At 33.2% G+C, this 16,845-nt stretch overlaps 3 protein-coding genes across 7 annotated transcripts in view; 1 reads left to right on the top strand and 2 right to left on the bottom strand.

Moving 5' to 3' along the window:
- The window catches only part of LOC122631849, a 36,461-nt gene extending 27,492 nt beyond the window's left edge, over positions 1–8,969 (top strand). Inside the window, exons 4-17 of one of the 3 annotated variants that reach the window (XM_043818000.1) lie at positions 78–120; positions 163–390; positions 510–565; positions 701–855; positions 1,079–1,257; positions 1,340–1,392; positions 1,578–1,709; positions 2,016–2,057; positions 2,713–2,906; positions 4,286–4,511; positions 6,694–6,823; positions 6,976–7,283; positions 7,400–7,598; positions 7,664–8,969. In XM_043818000.1, coding sequence (XP_043673935.1) covers positions 78–120; positions 163–390; positions 510–565; positions 701–855; positions 1,079–1,257; positions 1,340–1,392; positions 1,578–1,709; positions 2,016–2,057; positions 2,713–2,906; positions 4,286–4,511; positions 6,694–6,823; positions 6,976–7,283; positions 7,400–7,598; positions 7,664–7,828 — 2,110 coding nt within the window. In that variant the 3' untranslated portion in view covers positions 7,829–8,969. Of the gene's footprint in view, positions 1–77; positions 391–509; positions 566–700; positions 856–1,078; positions 1,258–1,339; positions 1,393–1,577; positions 1,710–2,015; positions 2,058–2,712; positions 2,907–4,285; positions 4,512–5,596; positions 5,823–6,693; positions 6,824–6,975; positions 7,284–7,399; positions 7,599–7,663 lie in introns of all 3 variants that reach the window. The other 2 variants (XM_043817998.1, XM_043817999.1) reach the window with 2 other exon arrangements.
- Positions 8,970–9,687: 718 nt separating this feature from the next.
- Positions 9,688–11,534, bottom strand: LOC122631852. 3 transcript variants are annotated; one of them, XM_043818007.1, is made up of 6 exons: positions 10,991–11,534; positions 10,637–10,893; positions 10,453–10,573; positions 10,197–10,380; positions 10,000–10,084; positions 9,799–9,937 (listed from the first exon to the last, which is right to left on the bottom strand). In XM_043818007.1, exons 1-6 carry the CDS (start codon positions 11,189–11,191, stop codon positions 9,814–9,816), a joined length of 972 nt encoding a protein of 323 aa, XP_043673942.1. In that variant the 5' UTR covers positions 11,192–11,534; the 3' UTR covers positions 9,799–9,813. The 3 variants fall into 3 exon arrangements, with proteins under 3 accessions (XP_043673943.1, XP_043673942.1, XP_043673944.1); XM_043818008.1 differs by lacking the exons at positions 9,799–9,937; positions 10,000–10,084 and adding an exon at positions 9,688–9,772; XM_043818009.1 differs by lacking the exon at positions 10,000–10,084 and having other exon boundaries at positions 9,890–9,937.
- A 1,972-nt stretch (positions 11,535–13,506) lies between these two features.
- On the bottom strand, positions 13,507–14,154 carry LOC122631856. The gene is made up of 3 exons (XM_043818016.1): positions 14,081–14,154; positions 13,874–14,017; positions 13,507–13,809 (listed from the first exon to the last, which is right to left on the bottom strand). Exons 1-3 carry the CDS (start codon positions 14,111–14,113, stop codon positions 13,582–13,584), a joined length of 405 nt encoding a protein of 134 aa, XP_043673951.1. The 5' UTR covers positions 14,114–14,154; the 3' UTR covers positions 13,507–13,581.
- Between the last annotated feature and the right edge of the window lie 2,691 nt (positions 14,155–16,845).

Here is a 16,845-nt window from a genome sequence, read left to right as displayed (position 1 = left end):
GGTAGAGATTATAAGAGAATGGTTAGCTTTTCAAATTTCGATGACATTCGATATTATTCAATAAATTGAATATATAGATCTACCAAAATCGAGTCGTTGCAACAACAACAACAACAACAGCAGCAGCAGCAACAACAGCAACAGCAGCAACCTTTGCAACGACCGATCCAAAGGCAACCGGTTCTGATCACTTCAACAGCTTCTCCAGCACCTCAGACCACGGAACGGCAATATCGTCAGCGACAACAAGCTAGAAATTATCCTGAGGACGATTACGAACCTCCCAGCGAGATTGAGAACGATAGACAACAACGTGTCTACAGAGGACAACCTTCGACGATAGGACAAGTGCAACGTGACCGTGATGGACTTCGTAGAAACATCATATCTGTGAGTATTGATAGAAAATGATAGAGAAATGATAGAGAAAGAGAGAGAGAGAGGAAGATGAGAGAAATGAAGAGATTCAATCGAGTAATTTTTTTTTCTTTCTTCATCGTTAATCACAGGAGAGAGAAAAGGAGAGCCTGGTGAATGCACGCGTTCAAGCGGAATCTCATTTCAGGTATTGTAGAAATGATGATTTTTATTAATCGATTCTTGTATAACCGTGATTTCTCTCTGTGATATTTGTTATAAATAAATTACGGAAAGTTTGGAGGAAATGATGACGTATCTATCTTTTCGATATATGTTGTAGGACTCAGGTACCTTCAACGGAGTCATCTAGAATCGCTAAAACTTTGGCGTCCACGGTAGCACCGATCATATCGAAATCATATTACAATGATCCTGATCAAAGTTATCCTTATTACACAATTTATGAGGATGACGTATCCATGTATAAGGATGACGGTGAGTACTATTTTATTTGGTTACTTTTACGATAAGGATTTCCTATTCGATTGAATATTATCGTTGAGAACTGAATAAACGACACTAAGCTTTTAAATCTTCTCTTTTAACGATTTAGCATTTTAACGATTATCTCTTGTCGTTAATGTCCTCACTAACCCTTCCTTGACATTATCGAGCCAAGGCATTCTTTTTCACAATGACCATGACTTTTCCCACTTAGATTACAATCAATACACGGTGAATCAAACAGTTCCACTGCAACAGCCAAACGTGAAGATAAGCGAAGTTAGTACGAAACAATATCCACAAAAATCGAAAAAAGTTAGCGTTAACGACGCGGATAGATATAATCTGAATCATGACGTTACTGCACAGGACTATGATATCTATGAGAATCAGGTGAGAAAGAGAGATCAGATGATTTTCTTTCTCTCTCTATATTTTTATCATTATATCATTCACTTATTCTCTATTTCTTTAGGCTCAATTAAACAAAAATAAATTCAGAATCTCCGAAGGACAGCCACCTCTAAGGTAAAATACTAAAAATTATTTTTCTTTATTTATGACTCATTAAAGATACGTATGACTAAGATATAAAGATTTTTTCTCTATCGAATCGAAGTGTCCGTCGTGTATATCTAATCAGCAGTAGAAATAGTCGAGTCGTTTATTCGTTTGATTAAGCATGTAAATATTTCTTTTATGTTACGATACAGGACAAACGTGGTAAGTCATCCAGTGGTCCATGTGACGACTCCGAATGCCATTGTTGACACCTTTGTCCCATTAACGACTACTACTCAAACACCTACGACAAGTGCCAGGCCTTACACAGTTAGTGTTTCAAGGTATGTGTTACAATGTATGTATTTATATACGTAAAAAATAGTCCGTTGAATGGAAATAGTTTCTTCACGTCCCTCCTTGATATCAGATGGATCCATGTGATCTAGATCGATGAACATGAGTGGCGAAGCGTCTTGAAGGGCCGTTGGCCGAGACCCGATTTCGCTCACGCGCATAATGGCCTCCGCAAAAGTGATTCTTCGCTCTTACTTACTTTCTCCAGCGATGAACAACGAGCAGTTGTCCTCCCGATTCGATTCAACAATCTAAATCGTTTCTTTTTACAATATTTTCTTTTTATATTTCAGTCGAGGCCGTCCACAACAAATCAACCGAGGCACTGCGCCACCGTAAGTCGACCGATTGTTTCTTATTAATTAAATATTCTATCCATTATCACTATAACATAATATTAATTACTTTGGAAGAGTAAAATCGTCGAATGATCGTGTTGAAAAAAAAATAATTTTTCCTCAACGAGCAGTGAAATTCAATTACGAAAGAACTCATTAGCAGCGTGCTTCTCTCCTTCTCGTCGATAATGAAAGTAACGTCGCGAGATACTTCCTTCGAGTATCAACGGAAATACATACCGTGAAAATAACGATGTAGAAACTACGAGAAAGATAAGAAGTTTTTATAACTGGAAAGAATTGCTCGAATATATAGTGAAATATTTTTATGTCTGTTTCGAGTATTTAACCCTTAAAGGCTATCATTAATGAAATTCTCTCTCCAAAAGATGAAAAAAAAAATGGAAGAAAAGAATTTATCGAGTGTACAATATTTTTATTTATATAATATATTAAATAATATATATAATTGAATAATATCTATAATCGAATTTACTTTTTTTTATTGCATTTTAAAATGAAAAATATTATAATATACTTCGATGAAATTTCACATCGATGTGATTCTCTTTACGATAGCCTTCAAGGTTTAAATCAATTTAAAAAAAGGGTTAAATAGCCGAAGGAAAAAACTGAGGAACAATCCTTTCAGTCGTTCACGACCCACGTTGAAACCATCGACGGAGATAGTTTCGAAGGCGCAAGAATTCATCGATATCTACCGATATCCACCGGTTAGACCAGCCCCGATTTATCCGACACCTCAAGTCGACAAGCCTGCAGCGAAATGTCGAAGAGACGTCTGTCTACTTCCGGATTGCAGCTGTGGTGGTGCCGACATTCCAGGTATACGCCCACTTTTGTCCTTAACTTTGATAATTCTAAAGATATACATAAGTACATATAGAACAGCAGTGGTCGAATTTTACAATGGAATTTTCTCTATTCGCCCTTTCACTTTTCGTTGTTGGATCCGATAAAAAGTACCGACAAACAAATCTTTTATTCGATAGAACAGTTCCGTTCTCTTTCGTCTTATTATATCGCAAAAGAAATTTTCTATTTTTCATTCTTTCGATCTTTCAAAAAAGAAAAAAAAAGAAAAGAAAAAATGTCGGAGTTTTTGCTGTATCCTTTAAAAATAGACAAAGCGAGAAGGGATTCATGTAGAAGTCATAATCGAGAGGACGATCGAGAGGGCTGAATCGCGTTTCGGCTTTTCGATACGAAGGAACGTCGACCGGCAGTGACGTAAGTCGTCGCGCTACGAATGTTAAGTTTGACGATCGGTTTAGCGGTCGCCATGACTTTCTCCGATTCTAACGTTACATATACACGTTATATAGTGCGTTCGAAAGTGAAACAGATCCGCGTCGCGTATGTACGTACACACACATATATATATATATATGTATGTATAAATATATATATATACACATATATGTATATAAACGTATATACACCGGTCGACGTATCGCATGCGAGCGATGCCCTTCGAAATCGAAAGCTTTCCGAGAGAGCGAGTAATATTTTTTTATTTCGTTCCAAGATGAAAGCGAAGTGGTAACGATCTCTAGGGATCTCTTAGCTCGAATGACTCGTACGCGCCTGTAAAATCGAAATTTTTTTTTCTTCATCTTAATTTTCATTTTATCACGATCGAGTTCGAAGAATATTCGTTTAGTCGAAATTACATGGATAATTTAAATACAACTGGTATATGTTTTTTCATTTTCGAAATGGATTATGTAATCGTTTAATATATTTGTACGAAAGCGACAAGCGTGTGAAATCGAACGGAAGATTCTCTTTCTCAGTATCGAATCGAGGCGGTCGCATCTCTCGTTCCGGTGAAATTTCTTGAGTATAATAGTATTAAGTAAAGTTGAAATGTCAGCGACGCTTTTGATTTTATTGACTAAGAGTTATGTAAAAAATGGCCGATTCAAAATCTTTTTTTTTTAACGGTTCGTTACAAATGTTAGCTTAGGGAGTTAGATGACAAGATGAGATAAGTAATTCGATCTAACGGAATGAAAATCCATACGAATCGTCTTAATCTGATCGGATAAGAAGACGATAAAAAAGAAAAAAGTAAAAAGAAAAAGAAAGAAAAAGGAAAAAACAAGAAACGAAAAAAAAAATAAAAAAAAAGAAATAAACGAACGGAGTTAGAATCGTATCGGATTTAAAATACATATACGATGAATCAATCGTCTATTCAGGAGGAATCCCAGCGGAGGAGACACCACAAATCGTCCTTCTAACGTTCGACGATGCCGTTAATGATCTTAACAAACCGTTATACGGTGATTTGTTCGAAAATGGCCGTAAGAATCCAAACAACTGCCCGATCACGGCGACGTTCTATGTGTCGCACGAGTGGACAGATTATAGCCAGGTGCAGAATCTTTACGCCGATGGCCACGAAATGGCATCTCATACGGTCTCGTAAGTCTCTCGCTTAGTAAAAGGAGAAGAAGGAATTTTCGTTGTTGTCCTTTCTACCGACATCTGTGTGGCTTAACAAGAAAGGCTAGAAAGAATCACGTAACCGTGTCATATGGCGCGTGGCTATCGTCATTCGAGCTTGACGCTACGCTCATCATCCTCTCTCTTTCTTTTTATTTATATATGTACATATATATATATATATATGTATGTATGTATTCGTGTGTATGAGCGCGCATGTGTGTATTTGTGTGTGCGCGTGTACGTCTTTATCTCGCTTTTAATCACTTTTCATACGCCAAACTTGTTCTTTAAGATTAAACGAGGAATAAGCGCTAATTACGAAGGATCTTACCGATCTTGAAAAGCACGAGTCAAATAATACATCAATATTCATTAAAAATTTATTATTCATTTTGTCAAGTAAAATATTATTATTAATACGACGTTAATCTCTTACGGTGACCGACTTAGAGAGATCTCTCCGAGTATACTGAGTAAAGGCTATTTGTCGAAGAGAAGTATGTGAAAGCAAATAGAGTCAATCAAGGAATAATATATATTTATGGAAAAAAATGACGGTGCGCTTCGATCGGTAGGACATCCCTAAGCTCCCTAATGGGAAATAAAAAAAAGGTGGATCTTATGCGTCCGGTGAAACGATCGGTTATCTCTTCTTCTTCTTTTTCTCAGCTTCCTCTATTCTCGTCTTCTAAAAGGAGAGGAAGGTGGTACGCCAACGACACCGATACTCGTAGCGCGTGTAAAGAGTTTCACCGAGCGCGTACGATACTCCTGCGGTATACTAATGACGCCTACTGACTGTAACTCTTTTCTCTTTCCCATTCGCTCTCTCTCTCTCTCTCTCTCTCTCTCTCTCTCTCTCTCTCTCTATCTATCTATCTATCTATCTATCTTTCTTTCTTTCTTTCTCTGTCTCTTTCATCGTCACGCATCATCGTCCTATGTTCCTAACGAAAACAATTTAAAATGCGACGGAATCGCTATTTCAAACGGGACGAACAAAACTTCCTACGATTTCTTTAAACCTTCTCCCTCGTGTCCTACAATCCTAAAAAAAACAGGTGACTACCTTCCGGAGGAGATCCCACAAATCGTCTTGTTGACGTTCGATGACTCTGTGAACGATCTAAACAAGGGCCTCTACGCCGATCTCTTCGAGAAGGGACGAAAGAACCCGAATGACTGTCCTATCTCAGCAACCTTCTACGTATCCCACGAGTGGACCGACTACAGCCAGGTCCAAAATCTCTATTCTTCCGGTCATGAGATTGCCTCCCACACGGTCTCGTAAGTATCCTCTTTGTAGGATCGACAACCCAACAATATCTATCTATCTATATAAATGCGTATAGTATCTTTACAACACATATGTACTTTTTATTGTATGCAATGACCCATGTCAAACGACAGATTGATTTTTCTGATCTCGAGTTCATCAAAATCATTTGTCTCTTTTCATTCGTCTCGTTAATGTGCTTTCAAATTTGATTCACGCTTATCCAACGATCATTCGAATCATCGGCACGTTATAACAGATCACAAACGGTAATAGGTATCGATTAACGAACATTTCCGATCGCTGCTCTCAATTAATTAAAAACTAATGCTAGCTTGTTCGTATTACCGATCGCTAAAAGCAACATAGATCATTCATATTGTACGGATAACAAATCGAAGCGTACGTGCTCGATGTGAAAGAAACGTTCTTGCTTTCGCGGGTTATGAAAGACTAGGGCCGAGTCCAAAATTCATCATGATCGCACTTTCTTCGCTCAATATATATATATATATATATATATATATATATATATATATGTAGTACATATATTATATACTATATGTACTATATAACGAATGTCTCATTTTAAATGATATGGCTAAATATATCCGATCCTATTGGTTTCACAAAGAAATGTTTGAAATAAAAGTTTTTAGATTTTGAGAAGTTTAATTCTAACTGTTAGTATATTAGTTTCCAAATATCGGTTCTAAATCAAAACTTTATCTATTCGATTCTTTCTACAACCTCTAGGAATTTGTAATAAGATATTTTGAAATGTCCTGCATAGATCTAGATAAATTTGACTCGGCTCTAGGATATCGTTAATTGAACAAATTTTTAATAAATCGAGACGAAGGTAATAAATATCAATCGTAGGCACAGTTTCGGGGAACAATTTTCACAAAGAAAATGGGCACGAGAAGTAGCTGGACAGCGTGAAATTCTTTCGGCTTATGGAGGTGTCAAGTTGGAAGATGTTAGAGGAATGAGAGCTCCATTCTTGTCGGTAAGATTAATGATTCCTTCCAAACACTCAGTTTCTATTCTCTTTACCTAAACAACATGTGTCTCTCTTTATCTCTCTCTCTCTCTCTCTCTCTCTCTCTCTCTCTCTCTCTCTCTCTCTCTCTCTTTCTCTCTCTCTCTCTCTCTCGATAGGTCGGTGGAAACAACATGTTTAAAATGCTGTGGGATACGAACTTCACCTACGATTCGTCGATGCCAATTTATGAGAATAGACCTCCTAGCTGGCCTTACACGTTGGACTACAAACTCTTCCACGACTGTATGATACCTCCTTGCCCCACCAGATCTTATCCTGGATTGTGGGAAGTTCCTATGGTAATGTGGCAAGATCTGAATGGTGGTAGGTGTTCTATGGGAGACGCTTGCAGTAACCCGCCAACTGCCGATGGAGTCTACAAGATGCTTATCAAGAACTTCGAGAGACATTACACGACTAACAGGTATGCGATTATCTTATATTTTAAACTTTCAATTATCGATATCGATTTCCCTCGTATATGTATTTACACATAATATTATGATAAAATCAAATGTTTGGTATATTTTGACATAACAGAGCACCGTTCGGTCTCTTCTATCACGCGGCATGGTTCACTCAACCTCATCACAAAGAAGGCTTCATATCTTTCCTTGACACGATCGTTGCTATGGATGACGTTTGGGTTGTAACGAATTGGCAAGCTATTCAATGGATTAGAAATCCAACGCCTCTAGCTCTGATGCATAATTTTGAACCATTCAGTTGCAATTTTGCGGTAAGTCGATTGAAAGGATTAACGGAGGAATTAATGCGATAACGATAATCTTGCTTTTTGTTTAGGATCGACCGAAGAAATGTAACAATCCGAAAGTTTGCAATCTTTGGCATAAAAGCGGTGTTAGGTATATGAAGACCTGTCAAGCTTGTCCAGATATTTATCCATGGACGGGCAAAACTGGTATTAGGAGCAGTCGCATCGATAACGAAATCGATACTCACGAATGAGATGACAAACCGATCAACTTGGCGATCGAGACCCACCAATGAGGACGAAAGAGACAAAAGGAAGAATACGATACATAGCTCATACAGCATCCGTGTTCTTATATCTCTCGTTCCTTTGAACAAACAGTTCGAGTACGCCAAATTGTTTTATTTTTCTTTAATTTTTCTACTTTTTCACTCCTTTTTTCTTTTCTTTCTTTTCTTTTTTTTTTCTTTTTCATTTTTCTTTTCTTAATTCTATTATTGATCGAGAAGAATAAAGCAAGCAACGTGGCTAAAACTTTCGCGACTTTGGTGGGTCTGCGTAAGTGTAATCAAAAAAAAAATCCAGTCCTTTCTAGAAAAGATTTCAAAACAGGACTGTTGCATAGGTCGAAACACACGTATGTGTTAAAAAAAAAAGACTTTGTTCCTTTATCCTTCTTTCTCTTTTTCTTTCTTATCTCGTCCAATCGGTTAACCACGATAATATAACGACGTTACGATATAATAATTGTATACAAATACGTTAAAATGGTAATTGCGTTATATTGTTGAAACAGGGTAACTTGACACGATACGAATAGAACTATTAAATTATTTCGAAGCAATATATTAAGACGGTGGGCATTGATTCATGCGAACCGATGAACGTGGCGCGAATCGATGACTGAGAGTCGGTGAAGCGTAGTAACTTTTATCTTCTTCTTCTTCTTTCTTCGTCTAATTTTTTTTTTTCTTTATTTCTATTATCTTCTTGCTTTTTATCTTTCTATTATCTCATCATTTTCTACGTACGTGTCTTCCTCATATTTTCTTTTCTTTTCTTTTATTTTATTATAAGTCTTCCTCTTTTACCTACTTCGAAATCTTTCAACATATTCTTGGCGTACTCAGAAAAAATTCAAGATAGAGCAAGTAATCACGAGTAATAAATATTAATAATAATAATAATAATAATAATAATAATAATAATAATAATAATAATGATAAAATAATAATAAAACGATAACGATAATAATATTCGCGGAAAAAAAATGAGAATGATCGCCGATCATAAGGTTTCGTACATCATTTCGTGATATGTATTATCATCCACCGAGGTTCGAATGTGCGGAGATCACTTTGATGGAAATTTATTAAAAAAATGTTGAAAGAAAAATGTTGCTTTCTTGAAGGATCGTGCGCACGAGAAGAATCATTGCGTTTTACCTGAACCTAAAACATATAATGCACCTTTAATAAATACACATTTCGCTACTAGGATTCACAAGTGCACGCACATACATGCGCACACACATAATTTATCGTATAATTTATAATCAAGTATAATCAAATGGAATTGAACGAATGGAATCTTATGAAAATTAATGTTTACTTTAAATTAAGCAGGATGGCAGCCATACGTCACATGTTTCTATTATAAACATGTATTTGGAATCGGTAAAGTATAGAGTATAGCAGCCCAACTATTTAAGTCATATTTCTCAATATCCTGCCAGTGAATGTTATTCATATATGCGACATTTTCAATCCAGTATTCTTTGACATTGCAAATCTTCATCGCCTTGAAATATTAAAAAAAGTTTTAATAAAACAAGAAATCGATGAGAGATCAATCATTTACATTCATTTGTATCATAGCAATTTTATAAATATGATTTCATTAATTATTCATATTACCCGTTTACTTTGTATGATCCGTGCGATTATAAACTTGTTATTTTGCAAACGAGACCATTTTTCTGCCTTATTCAGATTAAAATGTTTCTGTGAACGTTTGCTACGAATTATATTTATATGAGATTTATAAAAATGGAAAAACGGTTTTATGAATGGAGCACGTTTCGAAATTCGGCTGAGAGTTTTCGTGATTTTATAAACCCCGTCAAGTACTTCCGTATATTCACTCGCTTTCTTTAAATTTATACAACGAATTAGCACTAGGAGATAGCATTCCAAGCCCTGCAACGACAGATTAAAATACTTAGAATATATCGTCGTGATTAATGATACTGATTCGAATGGATTACTTGGCTGCAAGAGACAATTGCAGAAAAATTATCATGTTCAACTTGAGTCGTATAAGTATCTATAGTTATTTCAAAACTTTCGTCAATGTTGTATCCCCTGAAAGGAAATTTGATGAGTAAATGTGTATCAATGAATTACAAACATTCTCGTGAACTTACATTCGCAATTGCCAAATCCATAAACCGCTAAGAAGTCGAGTAAGGCAGATTGGATCGCGAGAAACGCAAGCTTTCGTATTGCAAGCTATTTCATAATAAATATATTGTTTTCCTTTTTTTTTTTTTCATTTTAATCTAATGTATATTTCATTAGTATGAAGCGAACGATGGATACAATTAAAGATGGATAAACGTACCGACGATTGTTTTGGCATACTGGAAACAGGATTCGTAAGATTCCAAAAATATTCCAGCTTCTAAGAGTAATTCCAAGGAAAGAGCATAATACCAAGTAATCGCTGAACTGTCAATGTCCTCGTCTGAGATGTAATAGAGTTCGTTGATAAGATCAATTGCTTCGCTGATATGTTTCGTCCATACCTGCAAGATATGAAAGGTATGAAAGATATGAAATAATAGAAGAGTGAATAGAAGATATTTACTATTGATTACCATGATTTCTATAAAAGATGGCAACAAGGCAAGTTTCACATGGATAAATTTTATCGTACATGCTATTTTCAATATTTTTTTACCAAATTCTATGGCCTTTTCAAATTCACCTCTCAAAGCTCTAAGAATACATTATCGTATATGTATAATTAATTCGACTTTTGTTTGATCTTGATAGTATTACCTGATTTCGTACATCGCCATAAATATATCCGATATAAACATTACGTCTTCAGGGCAGAACCAATGTATTTCTTTTGTTATTATCTCTATCATGAGATTCTCGAGGCGTTTGATAAGGTTGAAGTTAGCTGCACGTCGAAGAACTTTTACAGTAGCCAAATAAATCTTGGCCTGTTTTAAAAAATTACCTGAATTTTCGAATCCTAATCTGAGACTTTGTAAAATGATCGACTTCGCAAGTTTTTCTTTTTTCTCTATCTAGATGAACATATTATGATCGTGTTTAGTTAATAATTTATATAACTTAAAAATGATTCATATATTAGTATAATAATCAAAAGAATACGATTGTCACCATAAGAATCGAAGAAAGTCGTGCAAGATAAGATGCCAATTCCAACCTATCAAAAGCTGTAGGTCCTCGATAACGATTAACAAAATTTCGTAAAAATTTTGTTCCTATTTGTAAATATAAGCTTTCTATACAGATTATGTAACAAATAGCTATTGATGATTGTGGTATGGTAGTTCGCAACGCTATTGCTTTGTTATACATTATCTTTGCTTGCGAAAAATAACCTAATGCCACGTTAGCATCGCCTAAAAATCATTTTCTTGAAATAATTATACAATTAGAACAAAATCAGCTACATACCCATCAATATCAAAATTATTCCTTTATTAACGACGGAATATACGTTACATTTTTCTTTTTTCCGACATTCGTTTTCTAATTTCTCGTTTTTTTGTTCGGCAAATTCAAGAATTTTTAAAGCATACATTGGCTCTGCAATGTAAATTAATCCTATGCTATATTCGATTAGAAATTCCAAAATATCTTCTTCCGAACCTAGAATAAAGTCGTCTTATGATCGATTGATCGATCAAAAAAATAAACGTATATTGTTGCTAGGATCAAATGAATTACCTATTTGTTGCATATGTTGACTCAATTGCCAATATATGGAGTTAATTTTGTCATAACAATGACAGTTTCTGTAATCGATAGAATGAAATTCTTTCAAAAAAATACGAAAAGGATGGGTTATTTTTTCGGGTTCGATAAAGGATTTTCTCAAGGAATTTAATCTGTATTTATCATATACGATATGATCTGAGACATTTGCAATATCTGATAAATATTCTGTAATAGGAGATATAATTTCGATGAAAGATATGTGAAAAAAATGAATATGTATAAAGCGAAATGTGACCTTCTACTTCTTCATTTCCTTCATCATGGTTAAAGAATGACAATAGGGGTACTTCAGAGTTAACAGCATTTATCGACTTCAAAGTTCGTTGATTATCAGTTTTAAGAAAATTTGGTTCCACTCCTTTAAGTACGTTAGTAATTATAGTCTGCAATAATAATACGTCAAACTTAGCAAAAAATAGAGGAAGACCGTTTATAATAAAAAATGAAACGAATCGTGCAAAAAAGTAGAAAAATGTTATGAAAAAAACAATAGTAAAATAAAATAAAAGAGAAATAATATAAAATATACTTCTTTACCTTGTTCGACAAATTTCCAGAGAATGTTTTTAAAAAGGAACTGCCACCGCATTCATTACATTTATGAGTTTCTCGTTTGTAAATCATATGAGTTTTGTACCAATAATCATCTTTTTCATTCCTTTGCAACATACTGTACAACATTTTATAAAACGAAAGGATCTTAAATTCCAATATCTTGCAATTAGAATAAGTAGGAAGGTTTGGTATCATAAAGTTGTCTTTAAAAATCGAAACAGATTTGATTTTTATACAATTTAGATGAATAGTATGTTTAATAGTATATAACTTACTAGAATTCGAGCAATTACATTGTACCAAATGATGCATATCAGAGAATGTTTTTCGTCTTATAAGTAAAGCATGTAAATGATCATCGGTATAAAAGAAGTGTCTTTGTATGGAAGCACATTCCATTACTCGTATCCGGATTAGTTCGGACACAGCTGCAAAACAAAAAATAAATAATTTTACAAAATAGTGTAATCATCGAACAATACAATTTACTTGCTTTCAGCTATATTCAATGCCGTTGAATTTGTAAGATTTTGAACGATCTCCCGTATAAAAAGTTTACCGATTGCCGCAGCACATTTAATAAATTTTTTTTGATACGGATTCATCCTTTCAAAAATCATTCTTTTCAAACCTAAAATGATATAATCATATTACATATTTAATTTATATATTATGTTTATATTTTATAATACGCATCAAATTTATCAACATTCAGGTATCATAATAGTTACTATTATAATTCAAGGTGGCATCAGCAAAACCAATATATCTATCATTAGTTATACAAATAGGAAAAAGATTTGTTTTGGAAGAAGGTATCACGTCTTCCGGGAACAAATCAAAGGGTACTTTTCTAATCATATAAGACTCCGGGAAAATCAGATTATATTGTTTTAATTCATTGTTACTAATAGTTAAAAAATCAAATCCGTTATTTTGCAAAGTCAAACTCAAAAATACTTCACACCAGCCTATATCGTTTCGACTATATCTTTTTATAATTCTGTTTAAAACGATATATACTATTAATTATCAATATATTGATATCGATGTAATATCAATATATTTACTTGAACATTTCATAAAGAACTTACGTATCCAAATTTTTAGATATTGCGACAACATTAAGAAATTGACAGACAAACCCAGTTAAAAATTGGTTCTCTAGTCCTTCTAAAGGAATTTTTGTTAATCTATTGTCTTCGAAAAGATTCTCCTCTATGTTGAAGGATTTAATATTCAAAGGTGGATTTAAAGTAGTTATTACTATCACTACGTTAATATTGTTCAAAGCTACTGATACAAAATACCAGGATGTCGAATCAGTATAATGGAAGTCGTCCAAAAATATACACATTTTATTACTCTGTAGCATATAAAAATTTTACATGAAAAATTTCGTTAAAATTTATTTAATTGTAAGCGTCACATACTTGATTTAAAATAAGGTTGAAAATTTCTCTCATTTTGACATAACGTTGCGAATGATCAGCTGCACAATACTCATTCGAAAGAGGAAAGGAAACTTTCATTAGAGTATTTAAGTAACAAAATTCATTCGAGGGTAGAAACGAACTCAATTTCTTTTTCAATATTCTTTCGCGATCTTTAATGCACTTGCAATCTTCTGCATTTAGTATCTGAAATGTAAGATCGATTTAATACAATTAATTATGCATCGTTAAATAATTCCTAAGTATTTACCAGTAAAATAATATAATAAATCACTGTGAATTCCTTTTCTGAATAAGAATAGTGCAGAGGAAGTTGGATAACATTTATTTGTCTATTTTTAGCAATGCTGACGTAAGCATCGAGCAGTCTAGATTTACCAGATCTTTCATCACCCTAAAAATATTAATCAAAGTTAACAAAAATCTTCTTAAAATTTTATCGCATCAAATTTCAAACCATTATCAATATTCCAGAATAATTTCTATCCATCACTCCGATATTATCTAAAATGTCATTGAAAACTTCCAGTTCTTTAGAACGACCCAAAATAGGATAACGATAATCCAAGTTCGAAGTGTTAACCGGTGGTAGCTGTATACTATAAAACGTGAATTTGACAACTCAATTTGTATAATCTATTGAACACAAATTTGAGATTATAATAAAAATATTATTTACGAAGGAATTCCAAGAAACTCGTAAACGTGACACTTTCCAATTTTTTTGATTTCGTATATACCACGCGACTTGAATGCAGTTCTGCTTAAATTACTGTGAATTATGGTATCGTAGTCGCAAGATATCTTTAATTAGTTAATATTTATTAAAAATCTATGTTAAGCGAAGAAGAAAAATATCGAAAGAAAATAATAAAAGATTAATATATACATATATAAAAACAAACCTTATTGTATGAAATTTCCATCATGCCCTTAGCATAGGTCAGTGGCGTACCGATGATCATGTACTCTTTTCTCGTGATGTGACCAACAACTCCACAATAGGCCATACCTTGATATAAACACATAAAGATTAAAGGATTTAGAAAAAAAATAGTATACTTAATAAATCACACCTGTAGATACACCAATCGATACTCCACGTATATCTAAATTATTTTTAAGAGCTTGTAATATTTTAAACGCGCATATTATTGCATTTTGCGTCATTTTCTCATTGTTAGTAATAATTTCGATCAATTCTTTTAATCCAAAAACAATCGAAAATAAAATATTGCTTTCATACATATTCATTAAATATATACATGCCGAGAAAGGATGGACTATACTGTAAAATTAGTATAACGTTATATTCCGTAGTATTTAAAGACATTACACACAAAATTAGATGAAGTTACCTATGTAGAAGCAAATAACACTCGTCCATCAAATAAATAAATTCCAAGGTATTGGAATTAGAGGGTATAATATCTATATAAATAATTGTTACTCGTCTTGTTTCCATTAGATATTCCAACGGCTGGTTAAGTGCGATCTGTTGCAATTAAGACAAAGAGTATGTAAAACTTGTTTGACTTCGTTCAAATTCGTAGAATTTTACTTGCTGGGTAACTGTATGTATTAGATAAATTTTCAGTTGAATTCCAATACTTCGTTTTATCGTTTCAAGCATAGAAGTTCGTGCTAAAAAGAAAATGAGCAATTATATAATTAATAATTATTTTTTTTAAATTATTTTTTTTATTAATTTATAATAATTTTTTTAATTATGACGTACGTGAAAACATTTCTTGGTCTCCATCTTCTTCGGAACTAGTACTTTCTTCTGTTGAGTCCATAGTTGTTTTCATTAATAGCTCACTTAATTTTTGCAACATTGCAGGATCCCAATGATTGGAATTATTGGTGATTAATGGTCTGATCGTAGTTCTACGCGGTTTTACTTTTTTGTTATATTTTAGTATTTTAATTATCTGGAAAAAATTGGAACAAATAATTGTCTTGAATAGACAGTATATTAGTTGAAAAATCTTTTAACAAACTTTTATATTATGCGCATCCTTGATCACATATTCGTATTTGGAAGGTGTACAATATCCCCAGGCCTTTGTAGACAAAATTAAATCACCAGATAGAGAAATATTCTTTGCTTTTTTAAAATCTAAAAGCGGTTGACCCGCGATAACGTAATGTCGTGATAGTTCGTTTCCGATCATACTAAATATTACGTTTCCAGCCGAAATAACTATGTTCACTATTTAGAAAAACATAAGAAAGATTTTTGATATCGAATGAAAATGGGGTAACTATTAATATTTACTTTTCAACTTAAATTCTGCATTTTCTTCTATGGCCATTACTGCATTTTTTAAATTAAAAGCACAGTTTATCACCTTTGGCATAATGTTTAATATTAATTCACCTTGATGAATCCTCCATAAAGATAGTATCGTGTCCTCTGATTAGTTTTAAGTTATTATTTTTTGCTCTTAGGAGGAATATGTATATAATTATGTATACATACGTGAAATTTTGAAAACGTCTCCTTCTACTATATATATTTCACTGATTATAACGTTAAAATATTTATTTAATAAAACGGTAAAAGCATACATTCCACCGTTCTCGGCATTTCTATATGTATTGTAACGATTTGTTAAATCTGATAGAAAAAAGGTATGGATGCGAATTATTTTTTATAATAATTATACACACACACACACAAATGTAATTAGAAGATACTAAAATTAACCTGAAATATCAATAAATAGTAAAATCACATCAAATTGATCCTTAATCTTCTTATCTAAATCTTTGGCTAGAATAATTTCGTTTGGTACAAAAGTTGCCATGAGGCGAGTGAATTTATTACTTGCTTCAATATCTAAAGCCTGAAACAATAAATAACATTTTTAAATCATCCAATTTTTTTTCTCTATTTACATATAATTATAAACTAACATCTTTCACAGAACTTCGTGTTTCATATTCTAGATCATTCGACTTTGAAGTCCATCTGGATAATAAAGAATTATTCCCAGGTCCGAATTTCTTCTCCATCTTTATGTAAATTATTTATCGTAAACGAAAATATAAATAAATTTATTAATGATTAAACTTCATGTTGTATGTATTGCGATATCTTATGTTTTGTGTAATATTCTACTTATCGATGAATGATAACATAATGGTCAAGTTAATTTCTATAATATCAACAGAGATAAAGTTTTTCTCACCAGATGGCTATTCCTTCTAGTACAT

This window comes from Vespula pensylvanica, chromosome 9, assembly GCF_014466175.1.
Source record: "Vespula pensylvanica isolate Volc-1 chromosome 9, ASM1446617v1, whole genome shotgun sequence".
Taxonomy (NCBI): domain Eukaryota; kingdom Metazoa; phylum Arthropoda; class Insecta; order Hymenoptera; family Vespidae; genus Vespula; species Vespula pensylvanica.
Note: the sequence above shows the minus strand (reverse complement) of the source record. Positions and strands in the feature narration are given on the sequence as shown.

Coding starts and splice junctions, on each gene's coding strand:
- LOC122631852 (XM_043818007.1), bottom strand. CDS start 11,191: ATGTATAACAAAGCAATAGCGTTGCGAACTACCATACCACAATCATCA. Junction 10,381..10,452: donor CATCTTTTATAGAAATCATG/GTAATCAATAGT, acceptor CATATCTTGCAG/GTATGGACGAAACATATCAG. Junction 9,938..9,999: donor TGGATTTGGCAATTGCGAAT/GTAAGTTCACGA, acceptor ATTTCCTTTCAG/GGGATACAACATTGACGAAA.
- LOC122631856 (XM_043818016.1), bottom strand. CDS start 14,113: ATGGATAGAAATTATTCTGGAATATTGATAATG. Junction 14,018..14,080: donor ATTCTGGAATATTGATAATG/GTTTGAAATTTG, acceptor TAATATTTTTAG/GGTGATGAAAGATCTGGTAA. Junction 13,810..13,873: donor TTTATTATATTATTTTACTG/GTAAATACTTAG, acceptor CTTACATTTCAG/ATACTAAATGCAGAAGATTG.